This window comes from Sebastes umbrosus, chromosome 22 (genome assembly GCF_015220745.1).
Source record: "Sebastes umbrosus isolate fSebUmb1 chromosome 22, fSebUmb1.pri, whole genome shotgun sequence".
In the NCBI taxonomy this organism is placed as follows: domain Eukaryota; kingdom Metazoa; phylum Chordata; class Actinopteri; order Perciformes; family Sebastidae; genus Sebastes; species Sebastes umbrosus.
The window spans coordinates 19,919,253-19,942,040 of NC_051290.1; the positions used below are offsets into that span (position 1 = coordinate 19,919,253).

Genomic DNA, 22,788 nt, shown 5'->3' on the forward strand with positions numbered 1-22,788 from the left:
AATGATATTGCACAGTCATTATACAGTATAGTGCAGTTTTTGGTGTGTCAGTGTAAGTGGTCTACTGGGAGCAGTGTTGGTTGTGGAGTCTGACAGCTGCAGGAAGGAAGGACCTGCGATAGTAGACTTGGCTTATACTGACAAGTATACTGAAAAGTATATTTGGCCTCATACTTACTTTTTGATAGAGTAGCCTATTAGAGTGTGTGAGAGTTTGTAAATGTATGTTTTGATATGAATTTACTTCATACATCAAGAATTTTCTAATTTTTTCCATTCTCCGTTAACCTTGGACGCATGCAAGAAAAACTAATTTTCACTAGTACTAGTACTACTACTGCTCCTAAAAGGAGCAAGGCTCTTCTTGTAATTCATAAATCATTGGCTAAGTACTAGAAGTTAAAGAAAACTTACAAGTATACTTGCAGTAAAAACTATTAAACTAGTAATTTACTGAGAGTATACTTTAAAGTGTATTTTCATAAACTAAAACATGGGTTACACGTATATAACTAATAAACTAACAGTATACTTATAAGTTCACATGTAGTATAGTTCACTTCTTAGTATAGCATGCTTTACAAAATACAACTTAGATGTAAACTAGTTATGTACTCAAAAATTACTATTCTTACACTTAAAGTACACTTAAAAGTATACTTTTATAAACTAAAAAAATGGGCCAGTTTAGTCCCAAGAAGCATTGAAGTAGCACACTTACAAGTATACTACTAATACATTGACATTAGTATACTTATTACATTAAGTATACTTGGAAAATATACTTGAACTTTACTTCATAATAATAACTTGTATACTACTAATACTAATACTAATACTTGTATATTGTAAGTATACTACTTTTTTGCAAGGGTGGATATATCTTCATGGAATAAAAACTACTCAAACCAACAGTGGAAGTAGTCTGAACTGAAACACAAACAGAAAATCATATTTAAAATACAATAACAAATTAAAAAAAACCATAGCTTAGTATTTTATAATATGCCATTAAAAAGACAAGAGCACAGCAAATAATGAACTCAAAGGTCACTGTCAGGCAGACAACAGGTGATCAGAGAGAGGGAAAAACTTGAGTCACAGAGTTTAATTAAGTCTGCAGAGCCATGGGTGAAAAGCGGAGCGCTAGAACCTGAGGCGTGTTAAAACTAATGATCTGGTGTGAATGTCTCCACTACAGGCAGAGACAAAAAGGCTGTGGGATGCTCTGACCTACACACACAGTCCCTCACTGAGAGAAATGTTAAACTCAGGGCTTCATTAACTGCCTCCACCTGCCAAACAACTGACTCATACCACACCAGTGTGTCGCTAATAGCAGTTTGCCACCATTTATATCCTTTGTGCAGCAGTAGTGGGGTAGAACTGAAATGCACAACTGTTGAGAAAATGAGCCGGTGAAAGTTGAGGTCTCCTTCAGGCAAATTGCCGGTGCCGTGTACCTGATGAGTCACCAATGAAAGATCACTCTGTTCCATGCAGATCCACACACTACCACTCACTCACATTGTCCGTATGCCCACTATTATCCAAACGCAAAGACAGCCCGCTAAATCCTCTTCTAGATATGTGGTGAGTTCACCTGAGGAGAGTCCTCCATAGCAGGCAATAAAGCTATCACGGCCAGCTACTTGGAGGCAAATAAAATGTCAGGTTAACCATGACCTCAACGTGATATGTTATTACCACTGTTAACAAACAGGACTGAAGCTGCAGATCTTGTCCTGAGGGTGGCACTAGAGGAAAAGTATTGAAGAATCCAAAATAGAAAGCTCAGCAGTTCATTGAAACTATCAGGATTCATCCTCAGGGAACTATGAAAATCCAGAGCAAATTTCACTGAAATGGTGACCTTTAGTTAGAGGTCGAGATATATTTCTGCTGTTATTGTCGTTGACTAAAAAGTGGAGAAAAATGAAAATAATGCAGATAATTTTTTTTTTGAGTGGCCCTGATATACGGAGGCCCATTTTTGCCAGTAAAATAAAACAAAGATGAAAAGTTAGTCATGACAAAAATAACAATAAATAAAATATTTTATTTTCTATCTCATAATTTATATATATTTTTAAATCTGATAATCTTTTACTTACTATCTGAAAATATTGACTTTTTATCTCATAATTTATGACGTACTATCTCATAATTTAGATTTTTCATCTCATAATCTTTTACTTAGTATCTGAAAATATTGACTTAATCTTATAATTTGTGATTTACTATTTTATAATTTAGATTTTTAATTTCATAATATTTTACCTGAAAATAGTGATTTTTTATCTATCTGAAAATATTGACTTTTTATCTAATGATTTTTACTAACTATCTCATCATTTTTATTTTTCATCTCATAATCTTTCACTTACTATCTGAAAATATTGACTTTTAATCTCAACCTTTTACTAGCTGAAAATATTGACTTTTGATCTCCTAATTTGTGACTTACTATCTTATAGTTTTGAATTTTCATCTCATAACCTTTTAATTACTATCTGAAAATATTAATTTTTTTATCTCATAATTTGTGACTTACTTTCTAATTTTGACTATATATCTCATGACCTTGACTTAGTAAGTCAAGACGATTCCCGTTCATTGGTTTTAGAACATCTCGCCTGAGAGCTGCAGTTGAAAACTGGCACACTTGCACATATACAGAAATGTTGATTAATGTCTAATTAATGTCTGTATAAACAAAGATAGGCTTACCATGAACATTTTTATCATTTGTTTTATTTTTTACTTTTCTTTTCTTTTTATGGTGGACATGGGCTTCCATACAGACAATATATTTCAAGAGTCCAAATACATTCTCAATAGATAGACCATTTGTGCTAATTCAAAATAGTATCTGCTTTTGTGAACATATATTGGATACAAACAAATTATATTTTTTTATCTGTATATTCAAGTATTTATTGTGCATACATGTCTCTATAAATAAAAACAGGCTTGCCATGAGGATTTGTATCATATGTTTTATTTTGAACTCTTAATTTAATTTTTAATTTTTATGGTGGAAATGGGCTGCCATACAGACAATATATTTCAAGGGTCCAAATATATTTTCAATAGATAGACCATTTTTTTGTGCTAAATTCAATATAGTATCTGCTTTTGTGAACATATATTGGATAAAAAAAAATACATATTTTTGTATCTGCATATTCAAGTATTTATTGTGCATACATGTGTCTATAAATAAAAACAGGCTTGCCATGAGCATTTTTATCATATGTTTTATTTTGAACTTTTAATTTTTTTTCTTTTTTTATGGTGGAAATGGGCTTCCATACAGACAATATATTTCAAGGGTCCAAATACATTTTCAATAGATAAACCATTTTTTTGGCGCTAAATTCAATATCTGCTTTTGTGAACATATATTGGATAAAAATAAAAAAAATACATATTTTTGTATCTGTATATTCAAGTATTTCTTATGCATACAAATGTATTATAAGGAATTCATACCAGCCTGAGAGCTGTAGTTTTTATAAATTGGCACACTTACACATATACAGAAATATTGATTAATGTCTAATTCATGTCTCTATAAATAAAGATAGGCTTACCATGAGCATTTTTAGCATTTGTTTTATTTTTAACTTTTATTTATTTATTTATTTTTATGGTGGAAATGGGCTTCCATACAGACAATATATTTCAAGAGTCCAAATACATTTCAATAGATAGACCATTTGTGCTAATTCAAAATAGTATCTGCTTTTGTGAACATATATTGGATACAAACAAATTATATTTTTGTATCTGTATATTCAATTATTTATTATGCATACATGTCTCTATAAATAATAACAGGCTTACCATGAGCATTTTTATGATATGTTTTATTTTGAACTTTTAATTTTTTTTCTTTTTCATGGTGGAAATGGGCTTCCATACAGACAATATATTTCAAGGGTCCAAATACATTTTCAATAGATAGACCATTTTTTGTGCTAAATTCAATATCTGCTTTTGTGAAAATATATTGGATAAAAAAAATACATATTTTTGTATCTGTATATTCAAGAATTTATTGTGCATACGTATATGTCTCTATAAATAAAAACAGGCTTACCATGAGCATTTTTATCATATGTTTTATTTTGAACTTTTAATTTTTTTTAAATTTTTTTATGGTGGAAATGGGCTTCCATACAGACAATATATTTCAAGAGTCCAAATACATTTTCAATAGATAGACCATTTTTTTGGCGCTAAATTCAATATCTGCTTTTGTGAACATATATTGGATAAAAATAAAAAAAATACATATTTTTGTATCTGTATATTCAAGTATTTATTGTGCATACATATGTTTTTATGGTGGAAATGGGCTTCCATACAGACAATATATTTCAAGGGTCCAAATACATTTTCAATAGATACACCATTTCTTTGTGCTAAATTCAATCTGCTTTTGTGAACATATGTTGGATAAAAAAAAACATATTTTTGTATCTGTATTTTCAAGTATTTATTGTGCATACAAATGTATTATAAGTACTTCATACACAGGACAGATTGACACAGAAACAGCCCTTTAATAAAAGTGAATGTGCAGCCTGAAGGGCTCTCCACCAATCGGAAGCCTCGGTGTGAGTTGTGTAGGCGGGTCCTTTAAGGGTTAGCATGTTTGATTGCACACTGCGCTCAGACAACTTGCTACAGAGTAACAGTAAATGAGACACAGAGCAGCTCCTCCAGCTCCAGCTACAGACACACAGAGCACACAGAGCACACAGCAGCAGCACTGAAACTGAAAACCCTGTTGCAAGTATTTTTGGCCGCTGCTCGGACGGAGTGAGATCACTGCGGTCTCTTTTCTCTCGGCTACAGACTCAAAGAGTGAGCAACGCAGGGACCGCTTTTCAGTCTCATTTCTGCTAATATCTCAATATTATATCACACTGGAAATGTCCGAAAACAAGCCGAATGATGAGCCGAAGTTATCTACGACGGACAGGGTGGTGAAATGTAAGTGTTATTCTTCAGACTAGTCGCTAGCACACAGCTCTCTCTCTCTCTCTGTCTCTCTCTCTGTCTCTCTGAGCAGCAGCAGAAGAAGCTGATATCACGGTCGTATAGCACGACAAATAGTGAGCTGGCTATGGAGGCAGAAGGGTGTTAGCCGAGCTGTGACAGCAGCAGGCAACTAGGAAGTGAGGGGGTAACTCCAGGTTGTAGTCCAGAGCAAGAATTTGTCTAGAAATGTGTCTGTGTACATGCATTGTTTTCATTAGCAACAGAGCAGTGATCCAGATGCATGATCCACATCCACACAGCTTTTACAGTATATGCATGCACATATTGCACAACCAGTGCATTCAACCCACCCAAGGGCGATTTCCCCTCATTTTGCATGCATCACCAAGCATAGTCTGTTTTTTTTTTCTTCACCATTGCACAATACTACTTGATGATGTCGCCCTATGTGTTGTAATAATCTCTCTCATTTTGATTGTGTTCATGCCATCATATGGGGGTGGTGCTTCCTCTGCCTCCTCCTGTGTACATTTTTACTGACATTCCACCTTTGCAGTCTAGCATAAGAATGCCATAAAGATCACAATCAAAGTCGACCTACCTCCTTTTGAACACAGCAGCAGGAGCAAAGCAGCCTGCCTGCAGTTTCATGCAGTTGACATGTTTGATTTTACACTTAAAGTTGCAGAAAATCTAAATTTGTGTTATAATATGAGCACTACTAAGTGAAATATCTCATTGCCTTTCCTCCCCTTTTCCCCTCAGATGACAGAATGTGTTTATCTGTGCTGACTGGTTGGTTGTGATCCAGCACTAAGTTGCAACCATTATTATCATCATCTCCAGCTCCATCACAACAGGCATGTCCACAGCGATCACTAGTGTGCACAAGCAGCACACACAGGAGGGAATCGTGGGGAGTCATTTTTTCTATTCAGGCATAGTTTGCTTAGGGTTCAACCGGTTGAAATGATTAGATCATCGGTGACCATTAAACATTACGATTTAGCTGAGAAAGGAGGCAACGCTACAGTGTTCAAAAGACCATGACTGGAATCATTGACTATACTGGCTCGCTATCGCAAATATAGTTCCCACTTGATTGCCTTCTTAGCTTGTGCCATTTGAAATGGAAAAAAAACAATGTTGACAACTGTAAGCACAGAGCTAACCAGTTGTGTTGTTGGCTACAGAAAATAGGTTTCAGTGTTAAAAGAGAGTCACAGTATGTCTTGGTTGCTTTTGTGATGAATATTTCAAGAGATCATCCCCTTACAGTCACCACCGACTTGAAGGGTAATGAAAAATAGATATTACAAGTATGGGGTTTTGAAGAGATTTGACATCATCACTGGGGGGCCGGTCGTGTTATAAAGATCTGAAGCTACTTTTCCCCCTTTGTCACGCTGAGGAGATGCCTTGGTGTTGCATGTCTCAACGTTGGGTTCCCAGTAGGTCTGCTATGGTCTTAATCAGGTTAAAATGTATTGATTAGTCATTAGAGAGGCTGTCAGGGAATCTGAGAGCCTCGTTTCTACGGGGCTCACTCTTAAACCCGATGATCGGCAAAGTAATTGAACTCATTATTCATTCAAGTTTGGTGGAGTCAGTGTTTTGGTAATGCATCAGTATTATGACAACAGAGACGCTGGCTGTGTACAAAGCACCTCTCCAAAATAACTGCAGGCTATAGGTGTGAAGTAATTTGTTTTCGGCTGCCCGGTTTGCCCCGCTACAAGGTGTCAGTCCAACTTATCACGAGTGCTTTGCATCCACCTGTTTTCCAAATGCATTATCATAAGGCTCCTGGAAGCCACCGCCGCATGCATAGTAATTACTCCTACGAGTTTAATCAGCTGAGACAGGAGAAGTTGCATCACGTTCTCATCCCAGACCGAAATATGTGAGCATTTACCGAGCTCCATCACGTGCATGTTAGTCATTTGTTTTGATATTGTTGTTGTATATACAGTGATTAACCATTGCAGCTGTTTTGTGTTGATTTTTAAAGGCATACCTGGTTAAGCGGCTTTTGATAATGTTGTGACTCAAATGATAATCCTGATTATTTAGGCAGATATTGTGGTCATGATTTTTTTACTACAATTATTAGCCATACAGCTTCAACTAATAGCAATTTTTGTGATTAATAAACCTATCGATTAATCTTTGGTCCATAAAATTCTAGGGCGATACGATACGCATCATGATACAGGGGTTACGATTCAATATATTGTGATACTGTATGCAAGGTCATATATTGTGATTTTTTTTTTTTTTTATAATCTAATTTTATGAAAACTGTCATGGTATAAAGAATATAACGCCATATGTATAAAATCTGAGAAAAAAAAGTAAGCTGTGCACCCTTACGCTACTTCCTGTCTCTGTTTATGTTGTTACGTTGGAGTGGAAGAGTGTTACGCCTGAAGATAGATTCCAACACTGCTATCTAGTGGTCAGGGGTTTGAACGCAACGGATTAAGCCACTTTCTGTCACGTAAGCTATTAATTATAAATCAGTCTTTTTTTTCAGAATTGATCTACAAAACATTATAATCGATATTGATACTCAATTATATTGATATTTCCTCGCACCCCTATAAAATGTCAGAAAATAGAGCAAAAAAAGTCTATCAGAATTTTCCACAACTCTAGTTTATGTACTCAAATTGCTTGTTTTGTCTGACGAACAGTCCGAAACCCAAAGATGCTTAGTTTAATATCATGTAATATTTGGAAAATGAGCAAATATTCCCATCAGAGAATGTGAAACCAAACCAGTGCATTTTTTTGTCACTTTTGCTTAAAAAAACAATCAACATTTTTGTTTCAGCTCAAATTAGCCACTATTATGCATCATTCATTGAATTCATATCTTAAATCAACATTAGTATTTGCAGCCACAGTCTACAGCTGCGACGATTAATCGATTCGTCGTTATTAAATTAATCGCCAACTATTTTCATTTTTTAAGAAAAAAAAAAGTCGAAATTCTCTGAATGCAGCTTCTTAAATGTGAAAAATGTCTTTGTCTTTTTACTCCTTTATGACAGTAAACTGAATATCTTTGAGTTGTGGACAAAACAAGATATTTGAGGACATCATCTTGGGCTTTGGGAAACATTGATCAACATTTTTCACAATTTTCTGACATTTTATAGACCAAACAACTAATCGATTAATCAAGAAAATAATCACCGGATTATCAGCCCTACTGCAGTCTTTGAATGTTGATACAAAATCTTGCTCTCCAGTTGTATACAGAATGATAGTTTGTATTAGAGCTCCCCTCAGTTAGATATAAAATAAATAAACAGTTAGTAATATGGTCGCCATGGTGCAATCATGACAACCACCACGCTCCAAAAGCAAAAACAAGCTCAGTAATGGTGTTTTTCCAGAAGCAGGGCCTCCGAGCCCCCGATGGTGGGTCCTTCTCTACGAGTGGGGATGGATAACATCTGACATTTGACTTTTGAGGAGAGGCCCCCATGCTCAGACATGCGTGGGTTGGAGAAATGGTGGTGGTGACAGCGGCGCAATGCCAGCCACTGATCCCAGCAGGATAGCCGAGTCATTTATAGAACAGAACATTAAGTAATGCCACATACTTGATCCTTGCCTTACATGTGATCACCTGCATAACGGTTCTGCTTTATGTTATTAATCCGGCATGTGTGGCATCATCTTTCTTATCAGGTGCAAACACAGTGTAATACAGAGGTGTAAAATGAACCATTTGTCAGGAGTTTCCCTCTGGGTGTCATCATTCTCAGTAATATTTCCTCATTAGCAATGCGTAAACATTGTCATTAGCTTTATTTGCATGGCAATAAGATTACTACGGGAAAGTTAAGCGATTTATAATAACTGCTGAGGCTGTTTGTGATTTTAATCATGTGTCTGTAATTTGTAAAGTTTAAATTTCAGTAGAAATCGTCTGCCATATTTTGGTAAAGCCAGAAGTCCTTTGGTGTTACTAATCCTGGACCAATCAGCAAACATGCTTAGTTTGTTTTTGCCACATAATTTATTCCACTGCAAGACCGTCAACTTTAATAAAGAGTGAATAATGGCGTATGTGTGCTGCGACAAAGCACTCTAGATGACATCAAACTGTATTTATGCATTTTGACTTTCCAATATTCTTGGGTGGCTGCACTGTAATTTGACTGGCTGCCTAAAAATGTAAGTGTTTATTGTGAGGATTGAAAGATACTGAAAATTGCAACGCAGTGTATTCACTCTATTAGATTGCTTTCCCTCTAATGGATTGAATTGATCTCCTCCTGTGAGAGTTTGATTCATTCATGCTAGATGCTCAGTATTTATTGGCTTACTTTCTAGAAAGTGTGAATGGAAAAAAAGAGGTACTGAGCACAGCATCTGGTGAGATCATGACAAAAATAATAAGGGTAATTACTTTTGGTCTATTAGGGCTGCAAATAATAATTATTTTTATTGTCGATTAATTTGTCAATTATTTTCTTGATTTTTCGATGAGAAAAAGAATTTTGACTTTTTTATCTTAAAGGTCCCATATTATAAAAAGAGTGAGATTTTCATGTTTTTTTATTATAAAGCAGGCTTAACTGCTATATAAATACTGTGAAAGTATCGAAACACAATCCACAGGAAAATACACACAGCCCGTATTCAGAAACTCTGCATTTGAAACAAGCTGTCAGGATTTCTGCCCATTTGTGATGTCACGAATATACAATATTTAGACCCTTGACACAGTTTTAAACGTAAACATTCTAAATGTGTCCCAGTTTATTTCTTGTTGCAGTGTATGTGAATGAATCAGCTGACAGGAAGTACACATGGACCCAAGCTGTTGCCTAGCAACGCAATTCTGTTGCAATTCCGTCAAAATGCGGAGGGGTAAATACAGGCATATTCAGGCTGACAGTATGTGGAAAATAATGTGTTTTTTTTAACATTACAGCATGTAAACATGTTCTAGTAGAAACACAAAATACAAGAAGGGAACCTGAAAATGAGCATAATATGGGACCTTTAAAAAATACTCATTCCGATTAATTGATTAACAAAATAGTTGCTGATTCATTAAATAGTTGACAAATCAATTAATCGTTGCAGCTTTATGGTCTATATTAATATCCCAATTATTAACCAGAAGATAATACTAGAGCTGAACTGACAGAAATCAACCAAAAATGTACGTATCAACAATAATTTGGATAATTGATGACCACAAATCATTTTTCAAGCAAAAATGCCAAAAACATTCCTTACTGTAGTTCCAGCTTCTAAATTGTGCTGATTTCCTGCATTTCTTTGTTTTTTTTGTGATTTGGACTGTGGCTTTGGACGAAACAAGCAGTTTCAAGGATACCGATATCAGGCCAATACTTACTCAGATAGCTGGATCGTATATCGGTGACAATAAGGCCGATGTATTCAGTTCTATTCCATGTTTATATGCTATATATTATTTACTGGCATTTTATTTCCTGTGTAAGTTTTGACCAATTTGTTGCTGCATTAATAAGGTTTCTACTTGTAATTCCTGTTCATTTTGAAGATTTTTTTGCCAAGTTGCTGATATACTAATATTTTAATTATAAATAACAATTCAGTAAATGCATGTCTATGAATTTATTTGTTACATTTTGTTTTACAAAGTTAAGAAAGCAATGTTAAAGTCCAGCCTGATGTTGTCTTACACATAAAAGAATGATCCCAGTCACTTCCACACATCGAGGCATACAGCTTATTAATTAAAGACCAATATCGGATCGGTATTCGGCATCGGCCGATACCCAAAGCCCAGGTATGGGTATTGGTATCGAACTGAAAAAGGTGGATCAGTGCATCCCTAATTTTATACACAGTCACAACTCCTCAATTAATAAAAATAAATCTCCACACTAATTTATAATAAAAGTAATCATTAGTTGCATAACTTCAAAATACTAATACTGCTAATAAATATTATTATGCTACTACAGCATGCAGCTAAAAGGATTTAGTCCTCCATACGTACAGGTGAAAATAATCTTGCTGGCAGCCGCTTCGGCGTTTAAGAAGCAGAGTGGTTAATTAGAGCCTGTGATTGGCCAGATTGGACAGTTGACCTGTTAACAGAGAGTGCTTGATCTGCTGCATCCGTGCAGGTGCTTAAATAGCAAACTGTCAATATCATAGTTTAATTGTTTGCAAAAGGAAAAATCATGATGACAATTATTATGAATCCTGCAGCTTAGTTTGCTGATTGGTGGCCTCAAGGCTACAACCTTGTCCTGAACAATGGGCCCGCAAGATTTAGGTTGGGCGTGCGAGGATGTTGCTCTCTGAGTGTTTTTAAAACTTTTCTGAATAAGAAAAAAGTTAGTCAGAGTTGGTCTCCAGGGATAACTCCTCCCTGCTTGCTGTCATGTCTAAGTTGGCATGTGAAGAAGAAGCCTGGGTGCTGGTGGTGACTGAGGGACCAGCTCCTCCTCAGCATCTTTTGACAGCCGTCCACTCAAAACAGCTCGACCTGGAAATGTCGCATACAGCAGAAAGTGACAAGAAGATAACCAAACAAGCTATCAAAGCCTGTCATGTATCCGCTCGCCTTGTCTGCTGTGAAGTCTTTTTGATGACAGTGTATTGCATCATGGTCATAGCGGCGGAGAAGACCTGAACTACCCCTGTTGTGATGTGACGCTCAGATACACAGTCTGCGGTGTCCCGAACCTGAGTAAGTGCACCTTTACCGCTCATTAGATTAAAGAGGAATTAGGCTCTGTTGTGGATTTAGGGCACAGCAAAGCGGCGGATTTGGACAGATTAAGCTCCATATAGGGGGATAAAGGCGGCTCTGCTCAGAGGTTGTAATCTGACTCCATGCATTAAAGCTGCTGCTCTTGCTAATTCATGTGAACAAATGGATGTTGGGTCTTGATAAAGCAATAGAGGAAAGAAAAACTGTTTACCTACCTTGGCATTTTGTAGATTGTTGCTAAGCCTACGAGAACAGTTCTGGGATTTGCAAGCCTTTGAACTCATGCTGTTGATACATTTGAACCAGTGTAGTTTTGTCAGCAGACGGTTTTGTAGCTTATATATTGAGTTTTAATGCAGCTTTTTACTATTGTGGCTCGTCATATGGGGCCTTACATGCGCCACATTTTCCTCTTGCAGCACCCAAAGTGCCATTTTGCAGAGGAGCGAACAAACAAAATATTCCACTCTCAATTGCCCGTACCCACAGTGGCATGCGTGTGAGCCGTAGATCATAATGTTGTGCTATCGTAGTTGGTAAAAATTGGCCTCCGTATAAACAAACACTCAGCATTTCCCATTTCATGGCTGGCAGACACCAGCGCACGGCCCTTTTGTGGCTAACAAAAGTGATTTGGAGCAGGGACAGGAGTGTGTCATTGGATCCCTCCCTGGAGCTGGTCACAGCACAGTCACAAATCAATCAATACAGTGTCTACAACACATGTAACGACATGTTGGGCACCCAGAACAATGAGTGACTAACCCAGTGAACTGGGAGCAACTGGTTTTGCTGAGTTAAATTAGAGGCCAGTTGAGTAGTAAATCTACTTTCTCACCTCAAGTCCCAAGAAATTGGATTTTGAGGGTGTGTAAACACTCGTGTATACATGCACATTAGCTAAAACATGGGTCACTTTTAGTTAATTTAGGAAGTGGATTTTCTTCAGTATTCAGATATAGAAAAACCATCTGTCACGGGACTGTTGCCAGATGCTGTTTAGCAAAAATTGAGAGCAAATGCTTTGTCAAGGGCTGTGACTCATTGGCTTAACAGAGACTCATTCAATTAACAACAGTGGATGATGATTTGGTTCAGGAGCGATTTATGTGTTGTTGTTTTTTTAGCGTAATTTGATTTTGAAAATTACAGTCCGATTTGGTAACTGTTAGCCAAAATCGGCAACAACAAACAGCTGTCTTTATTGTTTTGCAAGGTGAATCAGAAACAAAGACAGCAGGGTTACATTTAAAACATTATTCTGTAGGGGGGAAAAAAATGTCTTTCAATTAGATTACAAAACATTTAACATTTGAGCTGAGTTTTCCTTCAAATTGTGTCAAGCTGAAAGACTACTTTTAAACATCTTACTATTTGAAGGTTTGATTTCTTTTGTACTGTAATAATAAAAGTAAACAAATGCCACATTTAAAAAATGCTTTACGAAATTAGTAGTAGTCATAATTACGTTTAGTGTTTTTATAGCATTTCATTACTTTTGCAAGTTTACAGAGTACATTTTGGGTTTTTTTTTATCTTTCCTGCCCCATTAATTTCAGGGACAGGAAAGTGGAGGGTGCTTTAGCAGGCGGTTAGACTTTTATCAGGTTATTAGATGGGCTCATAGATGTGGGTCAGTAGGGCCCTGCTGCACCCACTAGCAGGTCTAAATAACGCTCCAAACTTACGCTAAACTTTGGCAAGGAAAAACTAGCATGGCCATTTTCAAAGGGGTCCCTTGACCTCTGACCTCAAGATATGTGAATGAAAATGGGTTCTATGGGTACCCACGAGTCTCCCCTTTACAGATATGCCCACTTTATGATAATCACATGCAGTTTGGGGCAAGTCACAGTCAAGTCAGCACACTGACACACTGACAGCTGTTGTTGCCTGTTGGGCTGCAGTTTGCCATGTTATGATTTGAGCATATTTTTTATGCTAAATGCAGTACCTGTGAGGGTTTCTGGACAATATTTGTTTTGTGTTTTTAATTGATTTCCAATAATAAATATATACATACATTTGGATAAAGAAAGCATATGTTGATACGAGTATTAAAATACTTGATAAATCTCCCTTTAAGGGGCATTTTGAACAGATGAAAAATACGTGATTAATTTGTGATTAATCGCAATTAAATATTTGTAGCCCTAGTTTTAAGAAAAAAAACGATCTTTTCCGCTAAACTTAGCCAAGTGGTTTTGTTGCCTAAACCTAAACAAGCTGTCTTGTTTGTGTTCAAAATGTAAAGTTTTATAACATGTTAGAACGTGTTGCTTTTAAGTTTTACTTTCACTTTTACAATGCAATAGGTGTAGCAGGTCCCTACTGACCCATATGTATGAGGCTTATAACGACTGATAACGCACGTTTAATGAGCTGATAACAGTCAAATCGGTTGACTTTACGGATCTCGTTTGTTCACCTGCAGTGCTTGTAATTGTCAGTGTCAGTAATTATTATTATTAATAATTATGGTGATGCGGTTGTGAGACAGTAAAGGTATCGTTGCTGAAGCCACATTGACTCATTATTTTTTTTCTTTAAGCAGATTGATGCAGTTAAATCCTGACACCCCTAGCTTTATCATCAGCCTGTTTACATTTTGAATTGCCTGAATATTTATTTAACCCTAGCCCACAGGTATGCACACACACACACACACACACAGCCACCTCAAACCGCATGCTAAATGAGAAAACCATTTTAGCGCCACTGAATAATGTTTTGAGCCTCAGAATGAGACGTGTTTTTATTGAGTACAAACCTCTACAGTTTTGAGCGCACAGTATTTTCGTGACCTCATTTTTCCTTGCTATGCTTGTCTCCGTTAGAAGGAGGAAGTTCCTTGTGGTGAAAACATACCTGCATGCTAAATGGGAGACTTGTCTTCGTGGATTCGGGACAAGCCCCTGCACGCTGCTGTGTGACAGATGCAAACACAGACGCACACTCCCGTGTTGTGCCGGGCGCTGGTTAGTATTTAAATATGGGTAAAATGAGTAAAGCCATCTGCGGGTTGCCTGTAAATGGTAGATTAGTAAGCAGAGAAAAGACACCGCAGCGGGAGGGATGTTGTAACTCTTGTGTTGGCTCTCGACTCAGTGCATGTATCGGGGGGGGAATGACACGGGAAGGGTGCGCAATATCTCATGGTAACTGTCTAGTCGAGATTGCCTCTTCTCTGCTGTCATGTAGGCATCGGTACTTGTTGACACCCACACACACATTGAAGCTGATGCAAATGTGGCCTGTTCCTATGAAGAACTGATGAATATGCAGATTCCTGTCATTTTCAGTACGAGGGTAAACGTGTGAGGGAACATAAAGGCAATATACAACCTGAACACTTTATCCGGCATTATATGGGTGAAGTCAAACCTTAGCCATGAGGGAGTTTGTTGTGATGTCTTTTTTTAGGGCTGTCAAAGTTAATGCGATAATAACGTGTTAGCGCAAATTCGCTTTAACGCCACTGAATTTCTGTTCTGTTGTTTCTTGTCGCGAAGGAGGCCACGTAACACTCTAAATTTTGGCGAGGAAAAACTGGCATGGCCATTTTCAAAGGGGTCCCCACAAGTCTCCTCTTTACAGACATACCCACTTTATGATAATCACATGCAGTTTTGGGGCAAGTCATAGTCAAGTCAGCACACTGACACACTGACAGCTGTTGTTGCCTGTTGGGCTGCAGTTTGCCATGTTATGATTTGAGCATTTTTTTTATGCTAAATGCAGTACCTGTGAGGGTTTCTGGACAATATCTGTCATTGTTTTGTGTTGTTAATTGTTTTTCAATAATAAATATAAACATATATTTGCATAAAGCAGCATATTTGCCCACTCCCATGTTGATAAGAGTATTAAATACTTGCCAAATCTCCCTTTAAAGGTACATTTTGAGCAGATAAAAAAAAGTGATTATTTGCGATTAGCTATGGACAATCATGCAGTTAATCGTGATTAAATATTTGAATCGATTGACGATTGATAGTCTTTTTATGTTACCACACCAGAAACGGGCACAGTGATGCTGGATTCCAGAAAAAAAAATCGCTTCAAAACTGTTGCACCCATTGGAGCGAGTCCTAAGGTATGACAGCCAGTGAGGCCTAATTTTCTCATTTCAGTCAATCGTTACTGTCTATTATTTTTTCTTGGAGCGTTTGAGCAGAACAGCAATTCTCCACAGTTGTCTTCGGGTTGGAGCGCCGCAGTCCACTCACTGCAGCTTTATTTTGGCGGGGGTTACGGTTTGGCCGATCACTGAAGCATAGGCACAGAGAATGGCATCGGCGCTGTGCATTTAGACAATTTGCCCAGTGGTTTTCTGGCAGGCTTCAGGCCTTCAAAATGCAGTTTTGACATTTTTAAGGGCATTTTTCAGCACCGGCGGCTTTTGACTACAAACCAGGAGACCTTTTCAAGTGAAGCATGTGTAGTGAATGGCAGCTACTTCAGGGGCTTGCCGGTTGTTTTGCTGCATTATGAAAGAATGCAGTGGATGGTTAATGGCACTTCCTCACCGTTTTATTGACCACTTCATCATTTCAGCCGCGGCCCGAGAACCGAATCTCCTGCCGGACAGATTTTATCAGACAGGGAGGGAGAGATCATGTTGTATACAGTTCCTTTTAATTATCAGACCAATCAATACTTTTAATCAAGTGTTATGGATATACTTCATTAAAGCATTGAGTGTAAGTGGGGGCAAGAGCAATTGAACCACTTTTTATTTTTATTTCTGGCCGCCTTGTAGAATGTGATTTAGTATTTTTATTTAGAAAGAGAGATTTATTTTCACTCTCTGCTGTGCAAAGCAAAGGCTATTTTTCTGCATGGAGCCTTGTCACATTTTTTTTTTTTTTATTATTCCTTAGCTCCATTAAACAAATGAACAAAAATTAGCTTAATTGAGGAAAGGCCTAATTACAGATGGGTAAATAAGCGCATTATATGCCACGTTGTTTTTCCTCTGTTCATTCACTGTTGATCCTGCTCCGTGAAAAGACAACCCCGGGGGTTACTTTCCCTTTCTTTCAGGTGTTGTTGGCTAACTAGCCAAAGTACCCAGTGTGTGGACGAGAGAGAAACTCCAGCTATACAAATACAGCTGGAGGTGAGTCGAGGCCCCAAGGTTTATTTACACTCTTTCACACGCGTTAATTATAGACCACCTGGCTGAAAATTAACCCTCTTATTTCACGTGGTGGTGGTGAATTTGGTTGTTGTCTGCTCGTCTCAGTCTGCCACAGGAAAAAAAAAAAATCTTTCATTGGATGTCAGCTTGTTCTATAATTGACCTGACAGGATGTTGTTTTGTGAGATTGGCATTTTGTTTAACTAGACAAGACAGCACTTCCTGGCTAACAGGCTTCTCATCCACATATTTATTTTTTTCCAGAATTTTAGAAATCAGGATGTCATTTAACAATTTGTACTTGCGTATTTTCAAGCTTAGGACTGAATTTTGCATACAATCAAGCCTTTTTATTTGGTCCTGTGTCTTGAGACTACCAGGCAAACGTGGGGTTAAGTTTGGCCCCAGAGCTGATGATGGCAGGCCTCTCAGTCACTGCTGCCCACATAGAGAGGAGAGGGAGGAGGACCGCTGCCTGGCCCACTCACTCAAACACACACTCTGCAGGGGCTGACCACAGCTAGAGTCGTGACTGAGGTGTGTGTGTGTGTGTGCGTTGGTGGGGAGGTAGGGGGTGGACATACTGCAGAGGTGGCGTGTATTTGTTACCGTGCCCTTGCTGTTTAGTCTGTTGAATCAGGCCCCGGGGTCAACTCCGAACACGACCACCAGGTGACATTTCATTACTGGCAGTTCACTTAGCAATTCATTTTCTCTGGGTATAGTCTGCAAGTTAAATTTATCTTGGTTAAAGTTAGATCTAATTCTCATTAGAGTTTGTCCATGATAGACTGTAGCTTGCCAGCAACACAAGGCCGAGTCACAGATGGTCACAACAAGGCATGTCATTAACCAATACTTCGGTACCGAGTTGATGCCAAAATTCTGAAATTGTGACAGTACTCGTTTTTCTACAATACCGCAGGTACCGTCAGGGCTCGAGACTAACGCCACCCCGTCGTCCCGGTGATGATTGATGATTGGAACGCAATAAACTCACTATTGACGCACCCATTTTTTTCCCGATAATGCTACATTGCAAACGACAAATCCACGTAGAAATCGGTAGGAAGAGAGCTAGTTAACGTTAGCAGTATGCTCCCAGCAGGACTGTACTGCTTACCGGCTGCTAACAACGAACGTTAACTAGCGATCGTCCTGCTGATTTCGACACTGGACGTGCGGGATGATGATGAAATTGTAGTAATTGTAGTTAAAAATAGTAGTTTTTAACGAGAAACTTGAATAAATACAGCAATATAAAATGGATAATAGAGAGGGAATTATGACTTCCTAACAAAAAACAGTATGTAAACATTAATAAAGGAGTGTATGCTGAAGTACATGGGATTTATTGTTTTACTTTTTCTTCATTTATTTACTTTTTTAACTGTGGTATCGAATAGAGTGCTGCAGGAATGAGTCCTAAAACCTGGAAATGACTTAGTATTTTTGCACTTCCGGTTCCCTCCTTTAAAGTCAATGTTTTTTTTGACTGGGTTTTAGTTAGATGCCTGAAATAAGGTCTGTGGTTAATACAAGATTAAGAGATTTTAACGTTTTGTTCTACGACATAAAATACATCAGTAAATACCCCTCTCATGAATTTTGAAGTTTTTACGTGTCTTAAAAAAAGCGGTTGCTAACAAGCGGCTAAATGAGACTACTAAACGTCATCACGCCGAACACTTTATCTTAATGGTGATGACGTGAAGTCATGCGACCGTGGTGTATTTTGTTTATAACGTTAGCTTTTTACTTCTGGCGATTGCATTTATGCTTCAAAAATCATAAATGTGGTTTTCATTTGTGGAGATTATCTTGCGAACAAAACGTGTAAGTATAATAAACGTGTGTTTGCCACAAAGCTTGTTTTCTGCAGTAATCCAAAAACCCAATGGAAAAATCCCATTGGGTTTTTGTTGAGGGAACCAGGGCGATGCTAACTTGCGGTTTGGCCTACAAAAATGCGTGATCCCTGCAGCACTCTATAGGTATCGAGAATCTGGGAATTTCACTGGTATTGGTATCGACTTATAAATTTCTGGTGTTATGACATCCCTAGTTACAACCCCTTGGAAGTAAAGCGGACTCTGGAGTTGGCCTCCGCAGTTTCCAGGCCGAGGGGAGCCCGATGATAGTGCAAACTGATATCTCATCAGTCCTGAGCTCACAGTGTGCCTCTGTTAGCCAGATTGTGGAGAGGTTAGTGTGTCCCAGGGCTCCGATTGATTTTGTGCCTGTCCAAACCCACGCCGGGGAGCCATACATTACAACGACCAATCATTTGAGCTTTAATGCCGTCCCGCTCCCTATCGGACCATTAGGAGTGGAGGCAGGGCTCGTTGACTGTATCTTTTTGCTGTCAAGTGGGCCTGCCGCTTATGAGCACTTGCATTTTGCTTTATTGATTGCATGCAGAGAGATCCTGTTTCTCAGCAGACTGTGTGTTGGTACACTAGTCCGCTGTCATTGTTGTTGTGCATGTTCATACATGCACGTGTGTTTTCACGTGACGGTGATGACTCTGAAGAATGTCAACGATGTAGTAGGAGTTTCACATGCCACAGATTTTTAAATTTTTTGTTTGTGTGAAACTTGAAATCATGAAACCGTGGGAGACACGTTGTTTCAACGAGCTAATCTGTGTTAACTCCTGAGCCCAAGATGTGGGTCCATTGTTGGTAATTAATGCCGTTGTCACACCCCAGTCCTACACACACATACACGTTAGCTGTCATGTTCTCTGGCAGCTCGTTCGCTGCTTTGCTATATCATGCGAGGCTTTAATAGTGGCCCAGCCCCCACAGAAACTGGCAAGGTTGAGGACTGACACGCAAGCTCACTGGCGCACAGTTACCGCTGTGAACACAAGAGCGGGTATGCCCATGACACACAGTCTCAAGAAGACTAAAGAGTACAATGTCTTTGACAGCTTTTCTGCCGGGGCTCGACAGTTACTACAGTCGGCACTGTCTTTTTTTCTGTCCTGTAAAAAAAATGTGAGACATACACTACGAGGCCGATTATTTTATTTTTCAACGGCTCGACTATTTTCTGTCTTCTCTTGTCATGTATCCCAGCCACCCTCCAACAACATATTTCTTGTCTTTTTTTTCCTCTCTTTAGTTCTAGCTGCGGTTCTGCCATCCCTCCTTTCAACCCATGCTTCCTCTAGGCCGCCGTCTGCCATTCATTCAGCATTTTCTTTTCATTCCTTTTCGCACACTCGCTCGCTTGTGCTGCTGCTCCGACTGTGCCAGACCCGTGTTGTAAGACCAAAACACCCAGAATGCTTCAGGCCCGTCTCCCTGTATAGAACGTAATCCGATCCCCCTGGAGGAATGCGCCGAGCCTTGGGGACGGCCAAATCGAGGTACAAATCTGCCGGTCAGCCGGCAGATAGTGTATCTCCAAGTGATTTTAAGCCAGCGATTGGCAAGAGTCAAATCAATTTAGCATTCTCCCTCCACTAGACCAAATTCATGTTTTTTTTCCCCCCAATCTCACATGACAGTAACGTTGGCAGACAGTAGTCGTAAGCTGCGTTAAACATTTGTTGAGTCTGTTTTGTAGACAGCAGCTAAGAGTGCAGGGACTTCTTTTCAGCTTAACAGATGGTGTATATAGAACAGCGCTATGCACTTCCACAGTATTAAGCTGCAGCCCTGCATGGGATGTCGTTTTAAAGACTATTTGCTTTTGATGAAAGTAAATGTAGTGTGTCTTTTAACTGCCAGGATGTATGGCAGCGTATGCTTTTTGTGTCTCTGTTTGCATTTAGTGAAGGAAATGGTTATAAACACTTTGTAGATAATTTACAGTCGTTCAATACATCGTGTCCTGCATGTTCAGTCTTTTTATATAGGCTACATGTAATGGTAATAAATGAGCACCAACTGATGCTAAGGATAGCTCTGCAGAGGAACATACCTAGTAAGTATCTGGCGATACGATACGTATCATGATACAGGGGTTACGATTCAATGTATCAATATATTGTGATTTTTTTAATCTAATTTTAGGAAACTGTCATAGTATAAAGAACACACCACCATATGCATCAAATCTGAGTAAAAAAAGTTAACTTTTTTTGTGCAATCAGAACAGTGGGGGGATCTGCATCTGCATTTATCACAGTCCCTGTAATTTCCAGCATCATAGCACCACTTTGAGAGTGTGCATACACTGAGAGGGCGCATATCGTTGCAAATGAAACAAAGTATTGACTAAGTTAATCTTTCATGTAAACTATTAATTAAAAATGTATACAGTGGTTTTGAGAATCAATACAGTATCACAAAACGTAATATCGCGATACTCAATATTTTTGACTAAACATACCACGTGGGAATGTCTTTGAAAGTTTACAGAGGTAAAGAAATAAAAAAAAAAAGCTGAGCTACGTTACAGGACTACATGTATAAAGATCTGTATGTACAGCGAAGGCAATGCAGAGGCCTTTGACCACAGCAGAGGAGAGTCTGGGAGTGGAGACTCCCTTCAGGCAGTCAAGCTGTCAAGTGTCCCTTTCTGAGTCCTGGACTTACTCACTGACCTGATCCTCAAGGACACATGACCCTCGCAGCAGGCCTGTTTGGCCCCGAAGGGATCAGGGGCACGACCTAGGCAGTGCACTACAGCTTGACCCACACTACCCAGCAGCACCTAGAGCTTTATAGGGGCCAGAGGCCCCGGCTCTTACTCACACATCTTATCTTTGATTGGACGTTGACGGCAGAGATGGCTTTCGAATGTGATGCTTTAACCGCCCTTTAATCTCGCGGCCGCTAGTAAAGCCTGCACAGATGGTGCCTTCAGCATAATACTCCCGCTAGTGAATTTTTGAAAGTGCTTTCTGTGCAGTATAGAGGTCAGGCTGGCGGCAGAGAAGGATGATTTACTTTACAGTCACTTTTAGCCCAGAAGGGTTGCATAATAGCAGCTACTTCAGGGGTTCCGTCACAGCTTCTCCTGATATATAGAGCTCCTCCAGGGGGCTGCGAATGGCGAGACAAGGAGTGTGTGTGCGGTAAGGTCGGTGTGGAGTTATATCCCTTGCTGACTCAGAATTCCTTTGGTCTTTAGAGAAGTAATTCCTTTGTTGCCCTCCCTCCTATTCCAGCTCCGCTTTTTGCTTTTCTTTCTTGGCAGTCAGGTGCCCCTGCTGGCAGGAGAACCCACCACACCCGCACAGTCATGGCCTAGATACAGAGATGGGCTTGAGAGGTGGGCGTGGGCAAGGGAGGAAAGGAAGCGGTGGCAAAGGAAGGGGACTCTTAGGGGCCTTGTTGTCTTGGCAAGAGGTGGGAGGAGGTGGCTGGCTGCGCCATCCCATTGCCTCACCACCTGTCTCTCAGCAAAACCACAGTCCGTCTGCCAGAAATGAAAACTCAAACATGGATCCTTCGGGCACAAACATTTGTTGCCAGAAAGATGCTTGTTACGATATTAGATGTGTCTTATTATTCTTGAATCGTACAATTTAAAATGACATATTCCAGCTTTATATTTGTTAGATATGTGCTTCACCCTTTCTGTCCTTTTGACACAGCGTGGAGGAATGCCATTTCACATATGCGATGAGGCTATTCTAGTATGCTTGGGAGGGTTTGCCCCAGTTCACAGATCATTGCGATAGTGGCAGGGACGTATTCGCTTTCAAGTCAAGCAGGTAACCTCGCCAGCTGAGAGGAGCACGGGAGGTGAGTTAATTAATGATGAGGAATGTTATCTACAGTTCAGTCGAGTGTTTTATTCGGGTCAGCCTCCAGTCTCGTATGCCCGTCCGTTTCACCAAGTGCGGGTGCAAATATAGACCGGCCCTCATCCCCTCTGTATGCGTCTAGTAATTGCATTCTGGAAATGCCAACATCTCGGCTGCCAACGAGCC

General features: G+C 39.0%; 2 protein-coding genes across 10 annotated transcripts in view; both read left to right on the forward strand.

Annotated features, from left to right (window-relative positions):
- Positions 1–22,788, forward strand: part of LOC119481208 (serine/threonine-protein kinase pim-1-like) — a 1,020,488-nt gene that overhangs the window by 203,820 nt on the left and 793,880 nt on the right. The gene's annotated exons all lie outside the window — the stretch shown is intronic.
- Positions 4,679–22,788, forward strand: part of LOC119481207 (serine/threonine-protein phosphatase 2B catalytic subunit alpha isoform) — an 81,569-nt gene continuing 63,459 nt past the window's right edge. For 3 of the 7 annotated variants that reach the window (XM_037757950.1, XM_037757954.1, XM_037757952.1), the window contains exon 1: positions 4,679–5,004. In XM_037757950.1, the coding sequence (XP_037613878.1) occupies positions 4,944–5,004 (61 nt within the window). In that variant the 5' untranslated portion in view covers positions 4,679–4,943. The remainder of the gene's footprint in view (positions 5,005–22,788) is intronic. The other 4 variants (XM_037757956.1, XM_037757953.1, XM_037757955.1 and 1 more) reach the window with 2 other exon arrangements.